Raw genomic sequence first — 22,598 nt, 5'->3', positions numbered from 1 at the left:
AAACTGAACATAAAAGATAAGACGTGAAAACATGAAACATATATGGGAAAAGCAGTAGTGTGTACAGCATTGAATTAAAATAAAGAAGTGTGACATTTGCGGAACTATTGTTTCAGACAGGGGAATTCGACTGGGAACATTGTTTGTGCCGCACCGCTTTCCACCAATAGGTGAGCACGCCAGATCTAACAGGAGGAAGTCATCGGCGTTTGTGTTAGAGTTATGGATCTGTGTGTTTTTGGACACGGACAGCGTTACCTCTTTCTGTGAAGAAGGTAAGTTCGTTTTACTGAATGACAACTTTGTAACTAAAATGAAATACAAATAATTTCAGTCCGCACACTGTTTTTTTTTTAAAAATTCATTATTGAAGTATCTTTAGAAATTGGGAGTATTGAGTGATTATGCGGACTTTTGGGCTTTATATATATTTTTATGTTTTTACAAAGGTGAAATATGAGCGTCCAGATCGTACTCATAAGTTCAGTAGGGCTCAGTTAATGGAAGAATTTCGTGGGAAGGTCCCTATAAAGTCGCTTTAAAACATAAACATTTGACAGTAGATTAGACTGCCATTAGACAGTTAATGACTGATCCGACAGCGGAATATCAAACACAAAAGTCTTTCTCGTCTTTAAAAAACCCTAGATGTCTATGTTTTAATCTAGACCAGCTTTTAGATTCTGGTCTTTTGGTATCCCTTTATTAGGGCTATTGGTTTGAGTTCGCTTTTACAGTGAGGCTGATTAACCTTTAATAATTATTATTATAAATTGGTTGTCATTGGAATCAGCCTTCAATCAATTTCTGTTTTACATCTCCAGTCATGCTGGTGTGTGGAATGTCAGTTACAAAATTCCACCTTTTGTGGGGATGTGGAATATACAGGTTCTTTCCTTCCTGTGTCTGGACATTTTGAATTAGTTGAGCTGTTTAGACAAAAATAAGGCTGTGATCACTTAATAGAAAAGCTCAGGAAAGAATGGGTGCTACGCTACCTGCGGTTGACTGTTTTTGAAGCCAAAGACTATGTGCAAAAAAGAGTAATCAAGTGAGGAATACAAGAGTAATCAAGTGAGTAATTCAATTGCAGATAATCAAACAGTCTCAGAGGTTAAAGTGCTCAGATGCAGTGAAATCCAAAAGATTTGTGGACCCCCAATTACAGGCTTGAGAACTGAGGTTTAGACTGAATCAGGGGTCTCACTCCTGGAGGGCTTATTGTTCTATTTTTTAGGCATTTTTGTTCTAACCAAGATCTCAATTACACAACTGGTGTAAGTATTTATTTAGCTGTGTAACTGTAAGTCTTCTAACCAAGATCTGAGGTTATTAATAGATTACTATACCTGAAGTGAATGTCTTGTTTAACTGTAAAACACTTTAAGAAAAATCCTATACATGTCTAATTTAGAAAAATAATTAGGCTAAATGTTTAAATGACTACTCCATAAGGAGGAAAAGACAAAAAGAGAAAAAAAAAATGAGGTCCTCCAGGAACTGAGTTTGAAACTACTGCGCTAAGTACTTATTTAATAGGACTGTCTTAGAACATCTGTCAGCCAGAGAAAGGAAGTGTTGTTTCTCTAAAGTAACAGCTCTTCCTGTATGGGTATCGATCAGGTGTTGCCCAGTGAGGATGCCATACCTGGGCTCAGAGGACACCGTGAAGGAGCTGAAGAGAGCTCTCTCCAACCCCAACATCCAGACAGACCGCCTCCGCTACAGGAATGTCATCTTCAGAGTCATCCGGTGAGTCCCGCCTGTACAGTACACGTCTCGATAGGCAGAGGGGTTTCTCTAGAGCCAGCAGTGACTGCTCCTGCTTCCAAGGAGGGCTCACACTGTGGCAGGCCTTTTCGGCTGGAAAAACGTTCTAATGAGAAAATCCTTTAATGTCTGGTTTCCCGGAATACCAGGAGGCATACCAAAAGCATACAAACCATCCATTTACACATCATGTAAAGAATAAATATGACATAAAAGAGCAGGGCAACACAGTGGCACAGTGGTTAGCACTCCATGTCCAGAATTAAACCCAGGGCACCTGTGCTGTGCCAACCACTGCTCCGCTGTGCCACCCAGGGTGATTTTTGTGTAATGCTAATGTTGTCTGGACATATAAATGTGAAGGAGCAGTATGTGTTTAAGAGGCTTAAGGGAAGGTAACAGGTAAGGTGGAGCTTCCAAATAAAAGGCAGTTTTATCGCTCAGATTGGCTGGGGACTTCTCTGTCAAGACTCAGGAGAGGAGGATGCTCTGGATCCTGAGCCTGTTTATGGTTCTTACTCTGTTCCGGCTGAAGGAGATCTGCGGCTGAAACGTCTTGCTCCCGCAGGCACATGACGCAGGGCCTGGACGTGTCTTCTCTGTTCACGGACATGGTGAAGGCCAGCGCCACGGTGGACGTCGTCCAGAAGAAGCTGGTCTACCTGTACATGTGCACCTACGCTGCCCTGAAACCCGACCTGGCGCTGCTGGCCATCAACACCCTGCGCAAGGACTGCGCCGACCCCAACCCCATGGTGCGAGGCCTGGCGCTGCGCAACATGTGCAACCTGAGGTCAGCCCCCTTCAGAAAGATTCACACTGACAGGCCTAGAGCTCCGATACAGAGCTCGCCTTCTGTATGGCTTTATTGGAGTACAAGTGCAGACATAAGTATCAGATCCCATCTGAAACATGATCGTTCAGGGGTCTGGTAATTGATTGCATGGCACAGTGGCACAGTACTGGTGCACTGGGGTCATTTCCAGGGGGTACTATCTGTGTGGAGTTTGTATGATCTCCCCGATTTTGCTTTGAGTGCTTTGATTTTACTCCGCGGTCCAAAGACGTACTGGTAGGTTAATTGGCTTCTGGGAGAACTGGCTCTGATGTGTGTTAGTGTCTGAGAGTTCCCCGCAAAGGACTGGCATTCCATCTAGGGTGTACCCCACCTTATGCCCGTTGCTTGCAGGGGACAAGCTCCAGCTCTCTGCAACCTTGAATAGGATGAAGCGGTAAGAAAATGGATTGATTTTTGCAGACATACTGGTAAGTTAATTGGCTTCTGGGAACATTTGCCCTGGTGTGAGTGTGTGTCTCTGTGTGTCCTGCCTTGGGCCTGTTCCTTGACAGGATAGGCTCCAGCTCTCCATGACCCTGAATTGGATGAGGTAGTTAGAAAACGGATGGGTGGATGATTGAGTATTAAATAGAATTAGATGACTGTCGCTGATATGTCATTGATATTGAGATATATAGATATAGATGATTTCTCTTAGAACGTGGTGGGTGCAGTGGTGGGAGATGCAGTTAATTGTTTACCTCAGCAGTTGTATGGGGAACAAGCTAGTCTAGCATGTAGAGAAGGGATTTTTCTTCTCCACTTAAGACCAGTTTTGCAAAACAAATGACATGGGAGGTTACAAAACCTAAGAGCAAAAAAAAAAGATTTTCAAAGTCATTCTTTGCATCCAGAGCAGGAAAACATTGCTGATTTAATCTTCATCCAGCATACAGTGCCGGCGTTTGTGAGACGGTTGTTTGCTGTGTTCATCCATCTCTGGTCTTCAGGTGATTTGAATTCAGTTATCTTTTGAAAGTATTAAATGAGGTTGGTATATGTGAGACTAAGTCTTATTTTCAAAAGGCAGTGTATTAAATAACCACCCTCAGTTAGGTCCAGAACGCACAAAGGATGATACCAGCCAGTTATATTGGGCTCCCTAAGCACAAAAGCAAAAGAAGAAGCAAAGTGTTTTTAGTCTTATTGTACTGTTCTACTGACATTCCTGAGTTGTTAAAAACAATTAAACCAGCTAGACAGACACTCACTCTACTTAAATGCTGTCAACATTCCAGCTTCATCAGGACACATTGTCCTCATCTTTTTTTTTCTTGTTTTTGACAGAAATCTAGCTCCTCAACAATTCGCGCGTTCTTTTTCCTTTTTTGAAACATTTCTGAATTTTTCTGAATTTCCTTTGTTTTCAGTTTTTTCTGCATTTTCCATATTTGTTCCTTCCTTTTTTATAGGACAGTGTTTTTAAAGCACACTGATCCCCCGGGGGTGTTGCTTGGTTGTTCTTATATCTGTGACTCTCCGTCTTTTTCCCAGAATGCCTGGCATCTGCGAGTATGTCCAGCAGCCCCTTCTCCTCGGACTGAGGGACAAAGCTTCCTACGTGAGGCGGGTGGCAGTGCTGGGCTATGCCAAGATGCGGAAGATGACACCGGACACTGAGATCGGTGAAACAGGTTTTCTTGATTCTTGCTGTGCCCCGGAGGCAGTATCGATTTCAAGTCCGCCCTCAACACAAAACATCTTGAGCACTTCTCTGTGCTGTAGGAATTAATTTGGCAGCAAAAAACAGGGCCAAGGCTGCATTCTCAGACCGTATTCTGCAGGGCAGTATATATCCAGCAGCCCCACACTGGACTTTTTTGAACGTTACTCGTAATATGTGGATTTATGTTGGATTAAACAGGAAATCAAACAGATTTTTAGCTATTGGAATCAAATTCATTATAGATTTTTTTAGATATTGTCTTGATATAAATAATGCAGCTTTTTTATTTACTTTTGTATTTCCTACCTCCATTAACATTTTCAGGCAGTATGTTGGCACAGTGATTAGCACTGCTGCCATGCAGCGTTGGGTTCAATTCTTGGGCTGCTATATGCATGGAGTTTGTATGTTCTTATCATGTTCGTGTGGGTTTGCTCCGGGTGTTCCAGTTTTTTTCCCCACAATTGAAGGAGATACTGGTACTGTAGGTTAACTGGCTTGTGGGAAACTTAGCCCCGGTATGTGTGTGCCTGTGTATGTACCCAGAGATCGACTGGCATCCTTCCCAATGTGTATCCTGCCTTGTGCCTGTGGCTTGCCAGGATAGGCTCCGGGTCTCCTGCGACCCTGAATTGAATAAAGTGCTTGGAAAATGAATGGATTAAAAACGGGAGGTCTTTAGCACAGACATATCACGACACCTGTTTCAGTTTCTTGCATGACAGGACAGAAGAGTACTCTAAGTAAATTAGTTTACACAGAATATAGCAATCCTCCAGGGTTGACAACTCTAACCAACTGTCATCAAATCAGAGCTGACACCTCATAACTACTGCGATGATGATCACTACGAAAGTGCTAATGGAAAAAAGTGAATGATTATTAAGTACAAAATGGTGGGTTTCTGGTAAACAGCATTGCACCACAGCAGGAGAGTTCACATTGTTAAATCCTAAATAAGGCAACAAGTCTAGAGCTTATTTTTTCCAGATTTTTTATTAAGAGATTGTCAGTTTTATTATTTGTGTATTAAAAGGCAGATCACCAGGTTCCCAAAAGCCGAGTGCAGTACAGCACTACTGATGGAGATGCAGTAACATGTCTTTTCCTGCAGATGGCGCTGTGGTGAATGAGCTGTACGGGCTGCTCCGGGACCCTGACCCAGTGGTCATGGTGAACTGCCTGAGGGCCCTAGAGGAGATATTGAAAGAGGAGGGAGGTGTCGTCATCAACAAACCCATCGCTCACCACCTTCTGAACAGGTGCACCTAACAGGCCACGTCCCAGTGTGGAAGAGTTGTTCTAGAGCAGCAATTAGCAGTTACTTGTAGGTAGAAGACAAACGACAACTGTACTTCTGCAGTGGCTGTTTAAGCATGTGTTTGACCTGTCCAACTGGACCACAGGACAGTGACAGTTGAAAAGCTATCCAGATGGACACAGGACAGTGGCCAGTTGAAACTGCCCGCCATGAACATGTTTACTGATCTGTTGACATCTGTTTGAATCATGGCCGGATGTCTGTTCTTCTCTTCAGGATGAAGGACCTGGACACGTGGGGTCAGAGCGATGTGCTGACCTTCCTGTTGCGGTACGAGCCCCGCAGCGAGGAGGAGCTCTTTGACATCCTCAACCTGCTGGACGACCTCCTGCGCAGCAGCCACAGCGGCGTGATGGCCGCCGCCGCCCGCCTCTTCCTGCGCCTGGCCGCCACACACCCGGGCGTGCAGGCCGACACCCTGGAGCGCGCCCGCGGCCCGCTGCTGGCCGCCTGCGCCTCCCAGTGCCGCGAGCTGCGCTTCGCCGCCCTGTGCCACGTGCGGCAGGTCCTGCGCAGCCTGCCCGGCCACTTCAGCGCCCACTACAAGAAGTTCTTCTGCAGCTACTCGGAGCCAAGCTACATCAAGTTCCGCAAGATGGAGATCCTGACCGAGCTCGCCAACGACGAGAACGTGGACATGATCCTGGAGGAGCTGCGGGCGTACTGCACGGACGTGTCCCCTGAGCTGGCGCAGGCTGCCATCTTTGCCTTGGGTAAGCAGCTCCCCACCCCAGCTGATGTTCAGGGACGGGGGTTTGAAATCGCTGCTCTGTACGACAGCGGGAGGAAACGGTTGAACAAGGCTGTGCTCCTGGCTTTTCTTCTGGTGATGAGACACAGCTCGATTGTCACAGACCCTCTTGCTACCGTCTGTCACTTGTCACTCAGGGGAGCTGCGGAAACACCAAAGCGCTTTGTGATTATTTTTCAGCATTCTGCTTTATTCGTCTTTCATTTATTATTCTGCTCTTTAAAAACTCAAGTTCTTTCCTTTCAGGGCGCATTGGTCGAACTTACAGCGAGAAATGCCTCAACGTTTTAACCGGCCTGCAGGGACTCCGACAGGAGCACATTACTTCCGGTGAGGAAGGTTAAAACTAATCTGAAGGCTCCATTTGGTCTGATATCTTGAATTGTGTGTGTTATTACTACAGACTCCGAGTTATTGCTAGGTGGGGAAGTATGTACATTCTGTAGGACAGTATTATAAGGCTCATTTTGCTTTCACCATTTGTCTCTTTACTGTTCTAAGTGTCACTTCCCACATGTGCACGATTTCTTGGAATGGAACTTGAGCTTTCTTTTGGGAAAAAATTTAGATAGTTTCTAGGGCAGCAACTGGGATATTGTCACAGAGCTTGGTGCCGTGAAGTTTGTTCACTAAATAATCATTGTGCTTAAGCTATACACGAGATGTGGATAACAAAGTGCAAGAAACGCGTGGCAGTGAGACACAAGAAAGACATCTTTGAAACTGGATGCCCTTGAATAGAAACTTATTTTATTTGACATGGGCAATAAGCATGCTCTGGCATAGCGGGCGTGATGTCAGCTCCTCCTGCCTGTTACTCCCACAGCTGTTGTCCAGACGTTCCGCGACCTGGTGTGGCTGTGTCCCCAGTGCGTGCCGGCGGTGTGCCAGGCCATCGCGGGCTGTGAGGAGCACATCCAGGACAGCGAGGTAGGGGGCGCCGCCATCGCAGAACAAGCTCACTCTGTACAGTCTCCAAAAAAATCAGATTTCTCCAATTTCCAGCAGTACTCCCATGCCTGTGCAATGCACGTCAGCCATCTACAAGGCCCAGCCCAATCTACAAACCAGGCTGCGTGATTCATAGTTGTTTCTCCTTTCAGTGTATTTTTTGTCTCAATTGCATTTTCTCTCCATTATGAAGCCCTGACAGCTGTGCATTTTGCTTTGGCTGTGTTCTTGATATACGGCTACAGTCCAAGTATTGTCGTCCTCCATCTCCAGCAATGCAGTTCATGTTTATTGAGTGCATTAAGTACATTTTGTTAAACTTTAATTGACAATGATGTCTCTTCTAAAATAATTGAAGACGCATGCATTCTACTAAGTTATGGTAGTATTTTAATGAGTAGTTTTTAAATGAAGACAATATATTCATTTCTGAATGTTGAGAAAAGCTCGGTAGGTTTTGTGTGGTGAAGAAGTTTAACTGTTGCTGCACAGGGTAAGCAGGCTCTGATTTGGCTGCTGGGAGTCCAGGGTGAGCAGATTCCTGGCGCCCCCTATGTGCTGGAGGAATACATTGACAGCCTGAAGACAGAGGTGTCTCCAGCCGTCAAGCTGGAGCTGCTCACTGCAACCATGCGGCTCTTTCTGTCCCGTCCTGCTGAGACCCAGGACATGCTGGGCCGCCTGCTCTACCACTGCATAGGTACAGCTTGCCTGCCTACCTCCCACCCGTCTTCTGCTTTATCCACCACAGGGTCACGGGGGAGCCAGAGCTTCTCCCAGCAAGAAAGGGGCACAAGGCAGGATATACTCTGGGCAAGACGCTAATCCAAGGCAGACAGACACTCACTCACACATGGGCCAGTTTTTCCAGAAGCCAATTAACCTTCTAGCATGTCTTTGGACTGTGGGGGGAGATGGGAGCAACCCGAGGAAACCCGTGTGAACATGAGGAGAACATTACAAACTCCACTTAGACAGTACACCAGGAATTAAACCCAGTGCTGTGTGAGGCTGCAATACTAACCTAACCAGTGTGCCATCATGCCCCCCCCCCCTTAAAGATAAGCTCACAAAAAGACTGTCAGCAGGAGAGGATTCTGAATAACTGCCTGGACGTTTAATTGCTGGTCCAAGAAAGCTCTGCTAAGTGGACAAGCCTTGGGAAGAAGGCAATGTGTTCTCCAGTGCAGTTCTGACTGCTGAACATGGGATGCAGCATAGACACAATAGGAACAAACATGTTCCAAATATGTAATAGCTTAGATCATTATGCAAGGGCATCTTGAATAGGAAGTGAACAAGATGGCGAATGTAAAAGGAAGCAGAATTGTCAGTATTTGTTTAGCAGACCTTTATCCAGGGTGATCTAGTAATAAAGTAATTCTAAAATTCAAATGGAGAGGAAAAAAACCCAATGACAAAGACACTGAGGCAGGCACATGTTAGAAGTCCCTGCGCGGAGCTGGCTGAATGAGCAGTAAAGAACATGAAAGGTGGGATTTGTTGATTACGGCAAAGAAGGGCACCAGTGCACAGGCTGCGGTATTAGTCAATGGTCAAAGTTCACGACTGTGAGAGAGTGACACAAAGTAATAAGAAAAATAATTTCAATTAACTTAATTCTTCCAAAAAAACGACCTCATGTGGCATCATAGAAGCTTTATTTTTATCTTTTTCTTTTTGGTAGCTGCATGTGGGTATAATACAAGATGACCTAAAAGCAAATATGTGCCAAAAATGCTGGAAATATTTCCTTGTGCAGGTGTGGAGGAACTAAGAAATCAAGTACCAGAGGAAACGTACAGTGCTGTCATCAAGCAGCAATGCACAAATTAGGTGGATGGCAGTTTGTTAGTACTTTGCACTGCGTGAAACACCTGGCTTCGCTTTAGCCTCAGTCAAAGCACCGGATTGTCTAGTGTTTCAGGACACTAGGATACCATCCATCCATTTTCTAACCACTTCTTCCAATTCAGTGTTGCAGGGGAGCCAGAGCCTATCCCTGCAAGCAACGGGAACAGGTCAGGGTACAGATACAGGCACACACTCACGCCAGGGCCAGTTTTAACAGAAGACAATTAGCCTACCAGTATGTCTTACATAAACAGTGGGAGATCATGCAAACTCCACATAGATAGCACCCAAGCAATTGAGCCCAGAGGGGCCACAGTGGTATGAGGACTCAGATACCCCCTCCCCCAGAAAAAACTGATTTTTAGCGTTATGAAAAAAATTAGTACCCATGGAGCTCCTTCCGGTTTTTCTTTAGAGGAGGAAAGCAACATGGCTGTGCGCGACCGAGCTTTGCTCTGCTACCGCCTGCTGCGCTGCGGGTTGGAAGAGACCAGGCGGGTCCTGGAGGGCCCTAAGTCCGACCCCTGCCTGGGCGTGATCACCGGTCGGCCTGAGGAGCCCATCAACAGCTGGGCTTCCGACTTTAACTCCCTAGTGCCGGTTTATGGGCAAGAGCGCTGGGCAGCCCAGGCCACCACCAGAGGGAGCCCTGAGCCTCCTTCCCTTGGTACTGCAGAACCAGCTGAAGCAGGTAGGTTGAGTCTTTGAGAGTTCAAGCGCCTGAAGTAACTGGTCTGTGTGTTTATATGCTTAATAATAATAATAATAATAATAATTGCTTACACTTATATAGCACTTTTCTGGACACTCCACTCAAAGCGCTTTACAGGTAATGGGAAATGGTCCATAAAGTCTTGCTTCTGGAGTTGATAGAGTGGGTTCTGAAGTCTTGAAGCTTGGAAGCAGCCTGATCTATGTTTGAGACTGGCAAGATATTGTCAATCTGATGCATACAATTCAACGCAGTATTTCATTCAAGTTCAGTTTTGCACATTATAGTCTTGACATTATATTATTTCTCTATTCTGTTGATTGGAATGGAGGTCCTTCAAACAAAGAATACTTCCAATCATACTCTTTGTACAGACTAAGCAGATAAACTACATTTTATTAACAACAAATATTCATATTAATGTACTCAAAAAGCATTTAACTATCTTCAACTACCTGTACCTAGTACAGTGTACAGTAGCCCAAACTGCAGTTATATCAGAAGTCTGATCCATTCTCTTGTTATCACCTGTTGACTTTGTCTCTCCACAGCCAAAGAGAAAGGTGAGGAGGCAGCTTCCTGCCCTTCCGATAATGGGGATGGTTTCCGCCTGAACACAGTGCCAGCCCTGTCCCCCGAGCTTTTCGAGAAGCGTTGGTTAGAGCTGGAGTCGGCGCATATCCAGACCCTTGCCTGCCGACAGCCAGGTTCATCCCCAGAAATCCTGCAGGCCGCCTTGCAGCTGGTCAAAATTCAGACCCTGGCTTTCAGCAGGCCCGGCGCTCGCCCGTGGAAGGCCTACCTGTACACCTACAGCTCCGACACTCTGGTTCTGGCTGAACTGACGTGGGACGCGGACCCAGGGGCGGCTGACCTCAGTGTGACCTTAAAGCAAGATCCGAAAGATGAGGAGGCTTTGAATGGTGTTGTGTTGGTGCTGCAGACAGTGTTGAACACTTTAACCAAGACTCGTGCGTCTGTCCCCTGAGACTCCCACAGGTACCAGTCCAGTAGCCTGGAAGGTTTACACTGGACACGGAGCTGCGGAGAGAGCTCTGTCAACCCAGTGACACTTAGAAGCTGAGATCGGCCACTGGGTCGCGCTTTTTATTTTATCAGCTTAGAGCCAGGGTCTGGCTACATCTGCTGAGCACAGGAGCTCATGTCACACGTGCTTTACTCTGTGAGCATAGACGCAGTGTTTTCTGATCTGAACACCTCAGTGCTAAACCATCTGAATCCCCCAAAAAACACTTTTTGGAGTTGTTTTACCACCCAGTTCGCTAACACAGCACTTGATGTATAAACGAATCCAGCTTCTCTAACCTTTGCCGGCCGTAGAAATTTTAAAGAAGAATGCCTGACCGTGTGAAGGACAGTTGTGGGAAGAGGTTATTTCATGATTCAAAGGGCCCTGGGACAGTGGGGGGATTGGAAATTGTTTGGTTTGTAATCATAGTCAAGGAGTCAGCCCTAAAGTGATTTCCACTGCCCTGCAACACCAGGGTCTTGAAACAGCGCCTGAAGGAGGAGAGCTTTTATCATATTAAGAAAATTAGAAAGCACTGGGGCTCCTGGGTACCAGTTTCAACTGGCCTATTGACCACAGTTTACTGTTCCAGAAGAAGTCAGCCACCTCAATGAAATTTAAGTCAAGAGTGCCTTTTTTTAAAACTGTAACAGAGTGGTGTTCTGCTGTTATGCATTCGACAGCATGGAATAAGAGAAATGTTTTTTTTATATATATGCAGAACTAATATATGTGAAAATAAAAGTGAATGAGTATTTCATCTTCATGTGGTGCTTGAAAAGGGGTATGGGTTTTGAAATTTAGGAAACGGCTAGATAGTGTACTGCCCTTTTTTAAAATTCTGAACTAGCGAAGGTTTTCTTTTTAATGCCCTTCCAGTTTGGGAGCTGCTACTCCTTAATCACCTCCACTCACCCACATGACCTATGTACCAGCAATATTAAATTTAACCATAGAGCCCTTTGCTGTTTTTCCCCACACTGCTTGTACAGGAACAATGGCATCAGCTGGCATCATGCAATATGCAGTGAAATGTTTTTTTGACCAAGAAAAAAGCGTTTTACTGGCACACCTCCCACACCTCTTGCCCTTGTTCTCCTGTGGCCTACCAGCCTTGTTTTCTAAGGAATCCTGTATCCGAAAGGCCTGGATATCAGAGGAATCAGATAGTGAGGTACAACGATCCGAGGAATACCACCAGGAACAGTAGAAGAAGTGGGATATTACCCCAGATAGGCAGAGAGATGTCGAACTGTTCAAGGATTTCTTCAGCCGGGATGAAAGCAGTCAGGTTCGGATTGTTTTTGAGTGCTTCTCTGCAGGGCGGGTAGATTGAATCCTTGGCACACCTGCGGTAAGAGCAAATGCATTTCCGTGTTGATGGATCCATTTTGAATATTTTAGGGATTTTATCAAATTTATAAAATTATAAAGGATTAGAGGGATTTATAAAGAAAGCTCAGGAGGGATAACATGAGCCAAGTTCACTCAACTGCTGCTGTCAGTAATTTGTAATCATTCCTGATGTCATCTCCTTAAAAAAATAATAAATACTGTACACAATCCCCTTGTTTTCATGTGGACATAGTGGTCAGCATTGCTGGCTCACAGCACTGTGCCCTGGGTTCAATTCCAGACCTGGGGTGTAATCTGCGTGGAGTTTGTATGTTTTCCTCGTGATCGTGTGGGTTTCCTCTGGTGCTCTGGTCCCCCCCCCCCCCAGTCCAAAGACGTACTGGTAGGTTAATTGGCTTCTGGGAAAACTGGCTCTGGTGTGTGTGAGGGTGTGTAAGTGTCTGACAGTTCCCTGTAAGGGACTGGCATTCCATCTAGGGTGTACCCCACCTTATGCCCATTGCTTGCAAGGGACAAGCTCCAGCTATCTGCAACCTTGAATAGGATGAATGAAAATGGACTGATTTTTGCAGACTCTCCTTTAATCAAATAAATAAAACTGAGCATCAGTTCACATGGTCTGAGTGATGAGGAAGGTCTGAATAATCTTCGTTGGCAAAGACAAATGTAATGAACTATTTATATGTTCCCAAATATACAATGACTCTAGTAACGAGACAGGTTTCTGAAATGCTTTAAAGCATTCCACACTTATGGGGGTAGCCAATAACACTATCTGTGCTGGGCTGTAGTTGTGTCTTGCTGCAGTGGGTTAAGGTTTTGATTTTCATTTTGCACTGACATTCTTTTTCAAACTTAGAAGCAACTTTAACGAGTGTACAGAACCTTGTGTAGCTTGCCCGAAAGTGCAGTCTTCAGCAAACTTGAGCTGCAGAGAAGGCTGGAGAGTGACCTTTAACATGAACAGGTGCTTCATCCAAGACAGGTGATCAGGAATCTTGGCAAAGTCCCCAATCATCAGGATGGAAAGGATTGTAAAAATGGAGGTGATGGAGCCAATCCAGTCTGGTGTCAGGAAAAGTATGCTAATTAGGAGGCTTGCGGACTGAGGGGAAGTTCAAACTTCAGTGTCTAAAAATGACCTCATTCTACTTATTTTTCCATTTTTAATTTCCTCATCTGTGACCACAGCCTATTAGATTGTCAGGTCCGATTTGTGGAAACAATGACTCAAGTTTTTGTAGTTATGCAATTAGGGTAATTTAATGTGCTTTCCATCTGTCACTAGTGAGAAATAAGTCACATGGTCTATATGAGTTTGCAGTGTACACTGGGTTGTTATAAAGTCATACAACTCTCACCTCATTCTAAAACAAATATTTAAATATAAACTTTATTTTTGACACAGTAGTGACAGGATTTGTGGTTGGTTGCTAGTGCTGCTGAAATCAAATGAATAGATGTGATTCTTTTCAGGATGAATGATCCTGGGTAGAGTCACTGTGCTCTTGAATATTTTCCATTGGTTCACTGTATGACAGTGGATGGAGCCCAAGATGTTTAGAAATGATTTTGTAACCCTCTTGAGTAATCAGCATCAACTCTTTTTTTATCTGAGGTCCTGTGAAATCTATTTTAATCACCCAAATTCAATCCTTGTTTAGTGGTTACCAAATTATTTAACCACCTGATTTTAATTACCCCCTTAATTGCACTTTTAATACATTTAATTCCAACCATACATCCATTTCCGACCACTTTATCAAGTTCAGGGTCATGGGGGAGCCAGTACCTATCCCAGCAAGCAACAGGTGCAAGGAAGGACACAACCAGGACATGACAGCAATCTGTCACAGAGCGCATACAAACACAGACACTCCACAATTATGGGGCTGGCCATGAACTCTAGTTATGCTGTATTATGTATTGATGTTCATTTTGTACTGACTTTTTCAGCCAGTATGTTTTTCCACCAATATGAACTGTGGGAGAACAGTAGGGAAGACAGCAGGAAGAAACCCATGTAAACACAGAGAGAACATGCAAAGTCCATGCAGAGAGCAGCTCAGGAAATTAACCCAGAGCCCCAGCGCTGTGAGGTAGCAATGCTAACCACTGTGCCACTGTGCTTCCTACACCTCATTCTTCAGTCTTATTTTCTTCTACTTCATACTGCGTGCATCTCAAACATTGAATTGATAAATACAAGCCATTATGCTTGTTTACGCAAAGACCAGATTCAATCAAACAAGCGTTAAACATGTTAAACAATTGTCATTTCCATAATTATATTTAAACTCTGGCACTGTGATGTCTTTATTTGTGAAACAATTTCCAAGACCGACCACATCCAGACTGCGGCACACCAGTGGTTCCTGACCATGTACCTGGAGGAGCAGTCTGCTGGTTTTCATTCCACACCTCTAGTGCTCTAGTTCTAATTGAGGACTTAAATAGAAGTTGAAAAAAGCACACCGATCAATTAACTTTGATCTTCGATTAGTCCTGAGTATCAAAAGTACCCTACTTCAGCACACAGAATATTACGCAGCCTCTCCTCAACTTGCTATTATTTATGAAGAACCAGCTCTTACTAGTTGGCCAATTGCTAATGAACAGGCATAGGTGGGAATAACATCAGCCACTCCCAAAATGGGCATTTTTGTCCAGTTGAATCCATTTAAAGCAGCACCGCCTAAGGAGGGGTTCAGAAACTTGGCACAGGGGTTGATATCAATAACACACCCTTTGTTTCATTTGACCTTTTAACTGCAGATATTTCCCAGAACACTTCTGAAGGTACGTGCTGCTTTATGTTCGGTAGGTGAACAAAGCAAAGCGACAGTTCAGAGCTGCACCTGAGCAGCGAAGCAGGACAGGGCACTGACACCCAGAAGAGCAGCGGCCCTCCCAGTCTGCTCCTCCAGAAGGCGATGGAGAGGTGGCCCACCAGGCGAGGCAGGATGAAGGCCAGCTCCATCAGCACCTTGGCCAGGAAGTAGGCCAGGGGGTGGTACTGTAATGGAAAGTTACTTTTATCCTAAAAATGTTTTATCCTAAAAATGTAGTTTACGGGCAGAGCTGTGTTGTAAAAGCAGCCGGATTCTTTGAACAAAGTGTGATCGTACCCAGCGAGTCAAGGGCACGGGATGTTCTAAGAATATGTTTATCTCTACCCCAGCAAAAAAGGCAGATACAAAACTGCACGTACCCGTCTTCTCTGTCCTTCAAGGCTAAGACCTCTAAGGACTGGAAAATTACTGTCTCGCCTGTCTTTGTATTACTAACCAACCGTAATGAAGTAAACAAGTTGAGGTGCTGCATCAGCTAAGTGTATAAAATAAGGGACTTTTCTCTATTTTACTTTGGAAATCAGCTCCCACTTGCTCCACAGACTGGCAGTTGCTGTCTTTCCCTATTGTGCAATATGAATAAATGCCTTTTATGGATTACTGCCCCCATGCTACTAAAACCAGAAAAAAATCATTTTCAATACATGAAAAGAGAGATTGCCACTCGTGAAACACACTAGAGTGCTTGTATCTGTGTATCATAGTAAAGCAGAATGATTCATTCTTACTGTTAGGCAGTTTGATGTGATCACACTGTGTTCTGAAGCCTTTCTGCAGGTCTTCAGTACATGAAGAAACAGTGTTAGAGTCATACTCACATGATCCCACTGAGCAGTAGACAGGGGTGAGGAACCAGCACAGCATCAGAATAAACACCTGAAATGAAAAGAGAATGGAAAAAAATGCAATGTTTTACTTATCCTGTTGAAGAAGGTAGCGATTCACCTGCTGCAAGTCTGCATGACTGTCTTTTAAAGTTTTCTTTTGTGAATTTGTGACGCAGAGGTTTGCTGTTTTTGCACATTTGGCTCTTATATGTATGTTTTACACTATCCATTCCAAAAACTTTGCAAGCTTTTACAGTTTTAATATTACACAACAGATGATGAAAGAAATATTATCTGCCATGTTACACTAAGTGTGCCTGGCTCTGCCCTAACATTAGCATTAAGTCTCAGAATTAGCAAAGTTGTTTGTAGTGAAATGTGAAACTGTAATAAGGCAAGGCAGTGTAAAAAGTAAAGGACAGATGCAACTAAAGGCTCCAGAGCTTTTTTTTTTACCATGGTAAGCTCTCCAGAGCAGTTATCTCCTTGACATGCTGCTCTCTCCACAGTTTTCATCTCTTTCCTTCCTCTTATCTCTGTGGGAGTCTCCCCTCTTTTGACTTTTTTACACAAGACAGGCTGTGTCAGATATTTTACCCGAGTCAGTAACGTTCCTTCCTTAATCTCCTGTCTTCAAATGAGAAACTGGAGACCTGGGCTTTCCTGCACCACTCATTCCCAGTCTGTATCTGTGATTTAAGTTACACACTGTATGACCTGTTTCTGGGAGCTCTCGCATTTGTGACCTCATTTGGACTTTTGCAGAATTCTCATTATCGTCCACCTTGCCCCAGCATTCCAAGAGCAATCTTCCTTTAAGATGTAAAACTTCAAAAAAGACATGGTGCACAGCACCTTAAACAGAGTTCCACCCCTACAGAGCAAACCCATCTCCCTCCTGTCAAACTACTGTATGTAACGTAAAGTTGAACTGTCACACCGCCAGAAAGACGTAGGCCAACCCAAGCTGTTAGGAGTCCTCTTACAGCTTCCTTAAGGCAACAGCATGGGACACCAAAGAAACAGGACACGCCACTACAGCCATTTCATGCTCAAAGAAGGCCTTGGAGTTCGGGCCACAGTCGGGAAGAAGTGAAGAATGGATCTGAACTTGGGCTCTCAGGCTGCAAGATTTTCCTTCAGAACAATGAGGAGCTAAGACAGTCAACATAGGTTCCTTTATCACTCCTGGCTCTGGAGGACCCCTGTGTCTGCTGGATCATGTTCTAACTGGGCCCTTGATTACTATTGTTAATTGTTGGCAATAACTGTTCTGCTAACTGGTTTAGACATTTTTCTTCACTCTGTAGTGGTTTAAAAAAACCACAGAACTCTATGAGGTGCCTGCTTACTCGTTACGAATCAGCCCCCTTATTTCTCATGACACTTTGAACAAGTGATCAATTAGTGAACAGAAGGTGTAAACAAAAGTACCAGACACACCCACAGCGAGTCAGTTTTTCCTTCTGCTCAAGTCTAATATTACAGCAGGCACACCTAAATGAGAGCAGGGTTCATACAAATTACAAACATTATTTGGTTTTTTAAAGAAAAGAAAGCAATTTTTTTTAAAAAGGCCTTACAGAATCCAAATACATTTGCCTGTGTTTAAGAACTCTGCTGGATCAAAAAAAAAGCCGACACACTGCTTCAGAACAGGACTTACTGTACCACAGACCAGGACTGAGAACCACTGCATTAGAGCTTTGAACAAGGAGGGGACTTTCCTAAAATAAGGTACAAAAACAAGATCACTCACCTGCCTTGTAGTCTGAGTAAATCCCATTTTTCCTGTCAAGATTCACAGAGTATCTTGAGGCAAGATCTCAAGGTGAGAGAGAGCAGAAAGGTGGGGTGTTGTAATTTGCTGGCAAAAATATCATGTCTTTAACTGTAGATAGAAAGGATTAAGCCTGCTTCAAATCCTAAAGATTTAAAACGATACAGAGATCTACAGTGACTATCAAAAGTATTCACCCGACTTCAACCTTTTTCTATTTTGTGTTACAAAATGAAATCATATTTAACTGGGAGTTTTTGCCATTGATGAAAAATTCTTTATAATGTCAAAATGAAAACACAATTCTAAAGATCCTCCTAAATTTATTATAAATATAAAGCAGAAAATGAATGACTACATACATATTGAGTCAATATTTGGTAGAGCCATGTTTGGCAGAAATTACAGCTATGAGTCTTCTTAAGATACGTTTCTACTCGTTTCTTGAAAAGAGTAGGAGTGTTACCCTGGCGTCCTGGCCAAATTTCCCACTGGCCTTTACCAGTCATGGCCTCCTAATAATCCCCCTCTCTGAACTGGCTTCATCACTCTGCTCTCCTCCCCACTGATAGCTGGTGTGTGGTGAGCGTTCTGGCGCACTGTGGCTGCCGTCGCATCATCCAGGTGGGGCTGCACACTGGTGGTGGTGGAGGGGAGTCCCCATTACCTGTAAAGCGCTTTGAGTTGAGTGTCCAGAAGAGCGCTATATAAGTGTAAGCAATTATTATTATTACCAGCTTTGCACATTTTGACACTGCACATTCTTTGCCCAGTCTTGCTCAATCTTCCTCAGGTTGGATCAGAAATTTTGATGAACAGCAATTTTCAACTCTGGCCACAGATTCTTGATTGGATTGAGGTCAGGTCCAGGCTTTCACTGGGCCACTCCAGAACATTTTTTTTCTTTTTAATCCACTCCGGTGTGGCTATGACTGTATGAATCTTCTCCGAAGTCCGATGTCTCGTGCAGACTGCAGCAATTTCTCAGTTATTTGCTGCATCCAGTTTGCCTTCTATCTTCACTAGTCTTACAGGCCCTGATGCCGCGAAGCATCTCCGTACCATGATAATGCCAACACTGCTTTACAGCAGGGATGGTGTTCACTGCTACACTGGCACAAAACATAATGCTTACTATTAAGGCCAAAAAGGTCAATTTTGGTCTCATCAGACCATAGAATCTTCTTCCACTTGGTCTCATAGTCTCCAACATTTTTCCAAATTTGTGAAGCACCCAAGCAATTGTCATATACACAGTTTCTCCCATCTCAGCCGTGGAAGACTTAAATTCCTTTAGAGTTGTCACAGGCTTTTACCTGCTCTTCTCCTGGGGTTATGCAATGCCTTTCTTATACCATTCCCCTGACTGGTGCTTTTCAAAAACCCAATCCCAAATTTTCTTTGAAAGTTCCTTTGTCTTTGTAGTTTTTGTTGGCACCTGTACTGATCAGCTGTGGGACCTCCTAGAGATAGGTATATTTATCCTGAACTCATGTGAAACACCCTAATTGCACACAGGTAGATTTCTTTCAACAATGTGACTTCCAAAGACATTTGGTTGCACCAGAGCCTATTTAGGTGTGTCATAGTAAAGGGGTGAATACTTATGCAACCACTCTCTGTTTTATATTTATAATGTAGGAAGATCTGTAGAATTGTGTTTTCACTTTGACATTATAGAGTGTTTTGTGTTGATCTATGGCAAAACATCCCAGAAAAATACATTGTAAAAAATACATAACTGAAATGAGAAATGTCATCAACCATCCGTCATCAGGGGGCCTTTTTCTTGGCAAAGGTTGTGATGACCCCTGGACCCCTGGAAGCAGAGGACACAAATCTGGACTACACCCTAAACAGCACACAGTACATCGCAGGACAATACAAACACAGAGACCAATTTTGAGACACCAGCTAACCAATCAGTGTGTCTTTGGAAGGTAGGAACCAAATTACCAGGAGAAAACCCATGTGATCACATTGGAACATACAGACTCCATGTAGAAGGTGCCCAATTCTAGAATCACTGTGATGTACAGCTGTGATGTAGCACCATGCCACCCAGAAGAATCATCCATGTCTCCGAGTTCCATAACTTCAGCTCAACAGTCTTCTTCTAGGACAGTTTAATACAGCGGCTCATCAGCATGTACTGTATAGTGTTTTACATCTCAGCATGCAAAATACTGTGGCCCCAACACACATGTCCTACTTTCATAATGGGATCTCACAGAACGTTTTCCTTCCACAAACCTGGGGTTTTCTATGAGTTCTGTCATGCTGAACTTCATTTTAATTACCTTCATAACTGCGGCACAGCTGCTGAATGTGTGAGAAGATGTCCCTGTTCCGGTTTACAAAACTGCGAAATATTTAGTCCAGTTGTTACATTTAGTTACGACATTCTCGACTCTTTAAAGGAAGCATTTTATTTTTTTACAATTCTCTCGAAATAACAAAAAGAGCTTATTAATTCCAAATGTCGACAAGCGTCTTCTACTCAGGCTCACCTTTTTGGAAACACCTGGGCGGCTCTCCTATAGAAAGATGCAGCACTTTTCACTTTACTATAAACAGGTATCAACGTAGGCTGGAAGTGATATCGAATCTGTGAAGTACATTGTCTATTGTAAAGGCAAACTGCACAAATGCATAAGTACGCAATTCCATTTTGTCACCGAGGAGGAATAATAATAATAATAATAAACTTTATTTTATATAGCGCCTTTAAAGGTGGCTTCTCAAAGCGCTTTACAGGATGACAATAACAATAAATAAGAAGACTACAACAATAAATAAGAAAATTTCACAAGACAGGACACAATTATAATTACAACAATACAACAATAACAATAGAGGAGACCGTGAAAGATGGTATTAAGAAGAGCAGAGGGGTGAAGAATGGAACCAGTTAAGTAAAGGCTTTTCTGAAAAGGAGGGTTTTGAGTCTGGATTTGAAGGAGTTTAGAGAAGGTGACTCTCTAATATCCTTGGGCAAGGAGTTCCAGAGCTTGGGGGCATAGCAGGAGAAGGCCCTGTCGCCCATACAATGTAGACGGGCTTGGGGGACAGTAAGGAGGGCAGAATTTGAAGAGCGGAGGTTGCGAGGTGGGGAGTAGGGCGATAAAAGTTCAGACAGGTATTGAGGTGCCAAGCCATGTAAAGCCTTGTAGGTGAGCATGAGGATTTTAAAGTCTACGCGGAATTTGACCGGAAGCCAGTGCAAGGACTCCAGGATAGGAGTAATGTGAACACTTGCACTAGATCTGGTCAGGATTCTGGCTGCTGAATTTTGGACATACTGCAGCTTGTTCAGAGTAGATTTAGATACCCCAGGGAGCAGAGCATTGCAGTAGTCAATTCGAGAGAATACAAATATGTTGATCAGCTTTTCAGCCACAGTTAATGATAGCATAGGGCGTAGTCTTGCGATATTTCTAAGGTGAAAAAAAGATGTTTTGACAGTATGCTGTACATGTGGGTCGAATGTTAAGCCAGAATCGAATATAACCCCAAGGTTTTTCAATTTTGATTGGAGCTCAAGTACAGAGCCATCTACAGACAGGGTTACAGGACTGGCTTTACGAAGTTGATGGGGGGTACCAATAAGCATGACTTCAGTCTTGTCACAGTTAAGATGAAGGAAGTTTTGAGTCATCCAAATTTTTATGTCAGAGATGCAATTAGATAGAATAGAGACAGCCACATCAGTGTCGGGTTTGGTATGGATGTATATTTGAGTATCGTCAGCGTAAAAATGAAAGCTGAGGCCATGTGATCTTAAAAGCTGACCAAGTGGGAACATGTAAATGCTGAAGAGCAAGGGGCCCAGTATTGAGCCCTGAGGGACACCAGACTTGACAAGACCAATTTCAATCCTGTACCCATTGAGAGAGACAAAGTGACAGCGATCAGTGAGGTAAGACTTAAACCATTTGAGGGCAGTGTCAGAGACTCCAAACACAGTCTCGAGACGAGAAAGCAAGATGTTATGGTCAACAGTGTCAAAGGCAGCACTGAGATCAAGAAGGATGAGTATGGAAAGAGAACCAGAATCAGAAGCTATTAGGAGATCGTTGGTGACTTTGACTAGGGCGGTTTCTGTGCTGTGAAGTTGACGGAAGCCAGATTGGAGGGGTTCGAAAAGGTTGTTTGTCATGAGGTGGTTATGTAACTGAAGTGTGACAACACGTTCTAGAATTTTAGAGAGAAAGGGTAAGTTGGAGATGGGGCGAAAGTTGTTAAGATTGTCGAGAGCCATGTTAGGCTTCTTTGGCACTGGGGTAATAGCAGCAGTTTTGAGGACCGTTGGTACAATGCCGGTGCTCAAGGATTCATGTATTATATTGAGGACAATGGGACAGAGAGAAGAGAAACAGGACTGGAATAAAGTGGTGGGAATGGGATCTAAAATAGATGTGGTGGGTTTCATGCGCGTAACTAGTTTGTTTAGGGATGCTGAGTCAAGAAGAGAGAAGCTGGAGAGACGGGAACCAGAGAAGTTGGATGAGGAGGGAGGAGGTGTGGAAATTATATCCGTAGTGGAGAGAATGTGATGCCGGATGTTGTCAATCTTAGAACTAAAGAAATCTAAGAATGTGTTGCAAAGTTGTGATGAGGCAGGTAATGTGGTAGGGCAGTTTGGCTTGAGCAGTCTGTTGATGGTGGAGAAAAGATGTCTGGGATTGTTTTGGTGATTTTCAATGATGTGAGAGAAGTAGGTGGATCTAGCAGACTCTATAGTAACCTTATAATCAGATAAGTAATCTCTCCAGGCCTGATAATGTACATTTAGGCCGGAAAGACGCCACCTACGCTCAAGTTTGCGAGAGGCTGCCTTCATGAATCTTCAAACCTTTGTAGAAGCGCGGTGAAAATACTGTGTGCATC

The 22,598-nt window shown here is 43.9% G+C and overlaps 1 protein-coding gene and 1 long non-coding RNA gene across 4 annotated transcripts; one reads left to right on the top strand and one right to left on the bottom strand.

Annotated features, from left to right (window-relative positions):
* Positions 1–144: 144 nt before the first annotated feature.
* Positions 145–11,653, top strand: ap4b1 (adaptor related protein complex 4 subunit beta 1). 3 transcript variants are annotated; one of them, XM_088639953.1, is made up of 11 exons: positions 145–275; positions 1,624–1,752; positions 2,339–2,563; positions 4,103–4,233; positions 5,389–5,536; positions 5,812–6,308; positions 6,593–6,676; positions 7,173–7,276; positions 7,790–7,997; positions 9,567–9,842; positions 10,415–11,653. In XM_088639953.1, the coding sequence occupies exons 2-11, from the start codon at positions 1,640–1,642 to the stop codon at positions 10,849–10,851; spliced, it is 2,223 nt and encodes a 740-aa protein (XP_088496079.1). In that variant the 5' UTR covers positions 145–275; positions 1,624–1,639; the 3' UTR covers positions 10,852–11,653. The 3 variants fall into 3 exon arrangements, with proteins under 3 accessions (XP_088496079.1, XP_088496080.1, XP_088496081.1); XM_088639954.1 differs by having other exon boundaries at positions 179–275; positions 1,635–1,752; XM_088639955.1 differs by lacking the exons at positions 145–275; positions 1,624–1,752; positions 2,339–2,563 and adding an exon at positions 2,991–3,558.
* Positions 11,654–12,267: 614 nt separating this feature from the next.
* Positions 12,268–20,398, bottom strand: LOC148658584 (uncharacterized). Its single transcript, XR_015940109.1, has 3 exons — positions 17,688–20,398; positions 15,108–15,977; positions 12,268–13,314 (listed from the first exon to the last, which is right to left on the bottom strand). It is a non-coding gene; the product is annotated as an uncharacterized LOC148658584 (long non-coding RNA).
* Between the last annotated feature and the right edge of the window lie 2,200 nt (positions 20,399–22,598).

This window comes from Lepisosteus platostomus, chromosome 7, assembly GCF_059453375.1.
Source record: "Lepisosteus platostomus isolate fLepPlt1 chromosome 7, fLepPlt1.hap1, whole genome shotgun sequence".
Classification (NCBI taxonomy): domain Eukaryota; kingdom Metazoa; phylum Chordata; class Actinopteri; order Semionotiformes; family Lepisosteidae; genus Lepisosteus; species Lepisosteus platostomus.
Note: the sequence above shows the minus strand (reverse complement) of the source record. Positions and strands in the feature narration are given on the sequence as shown.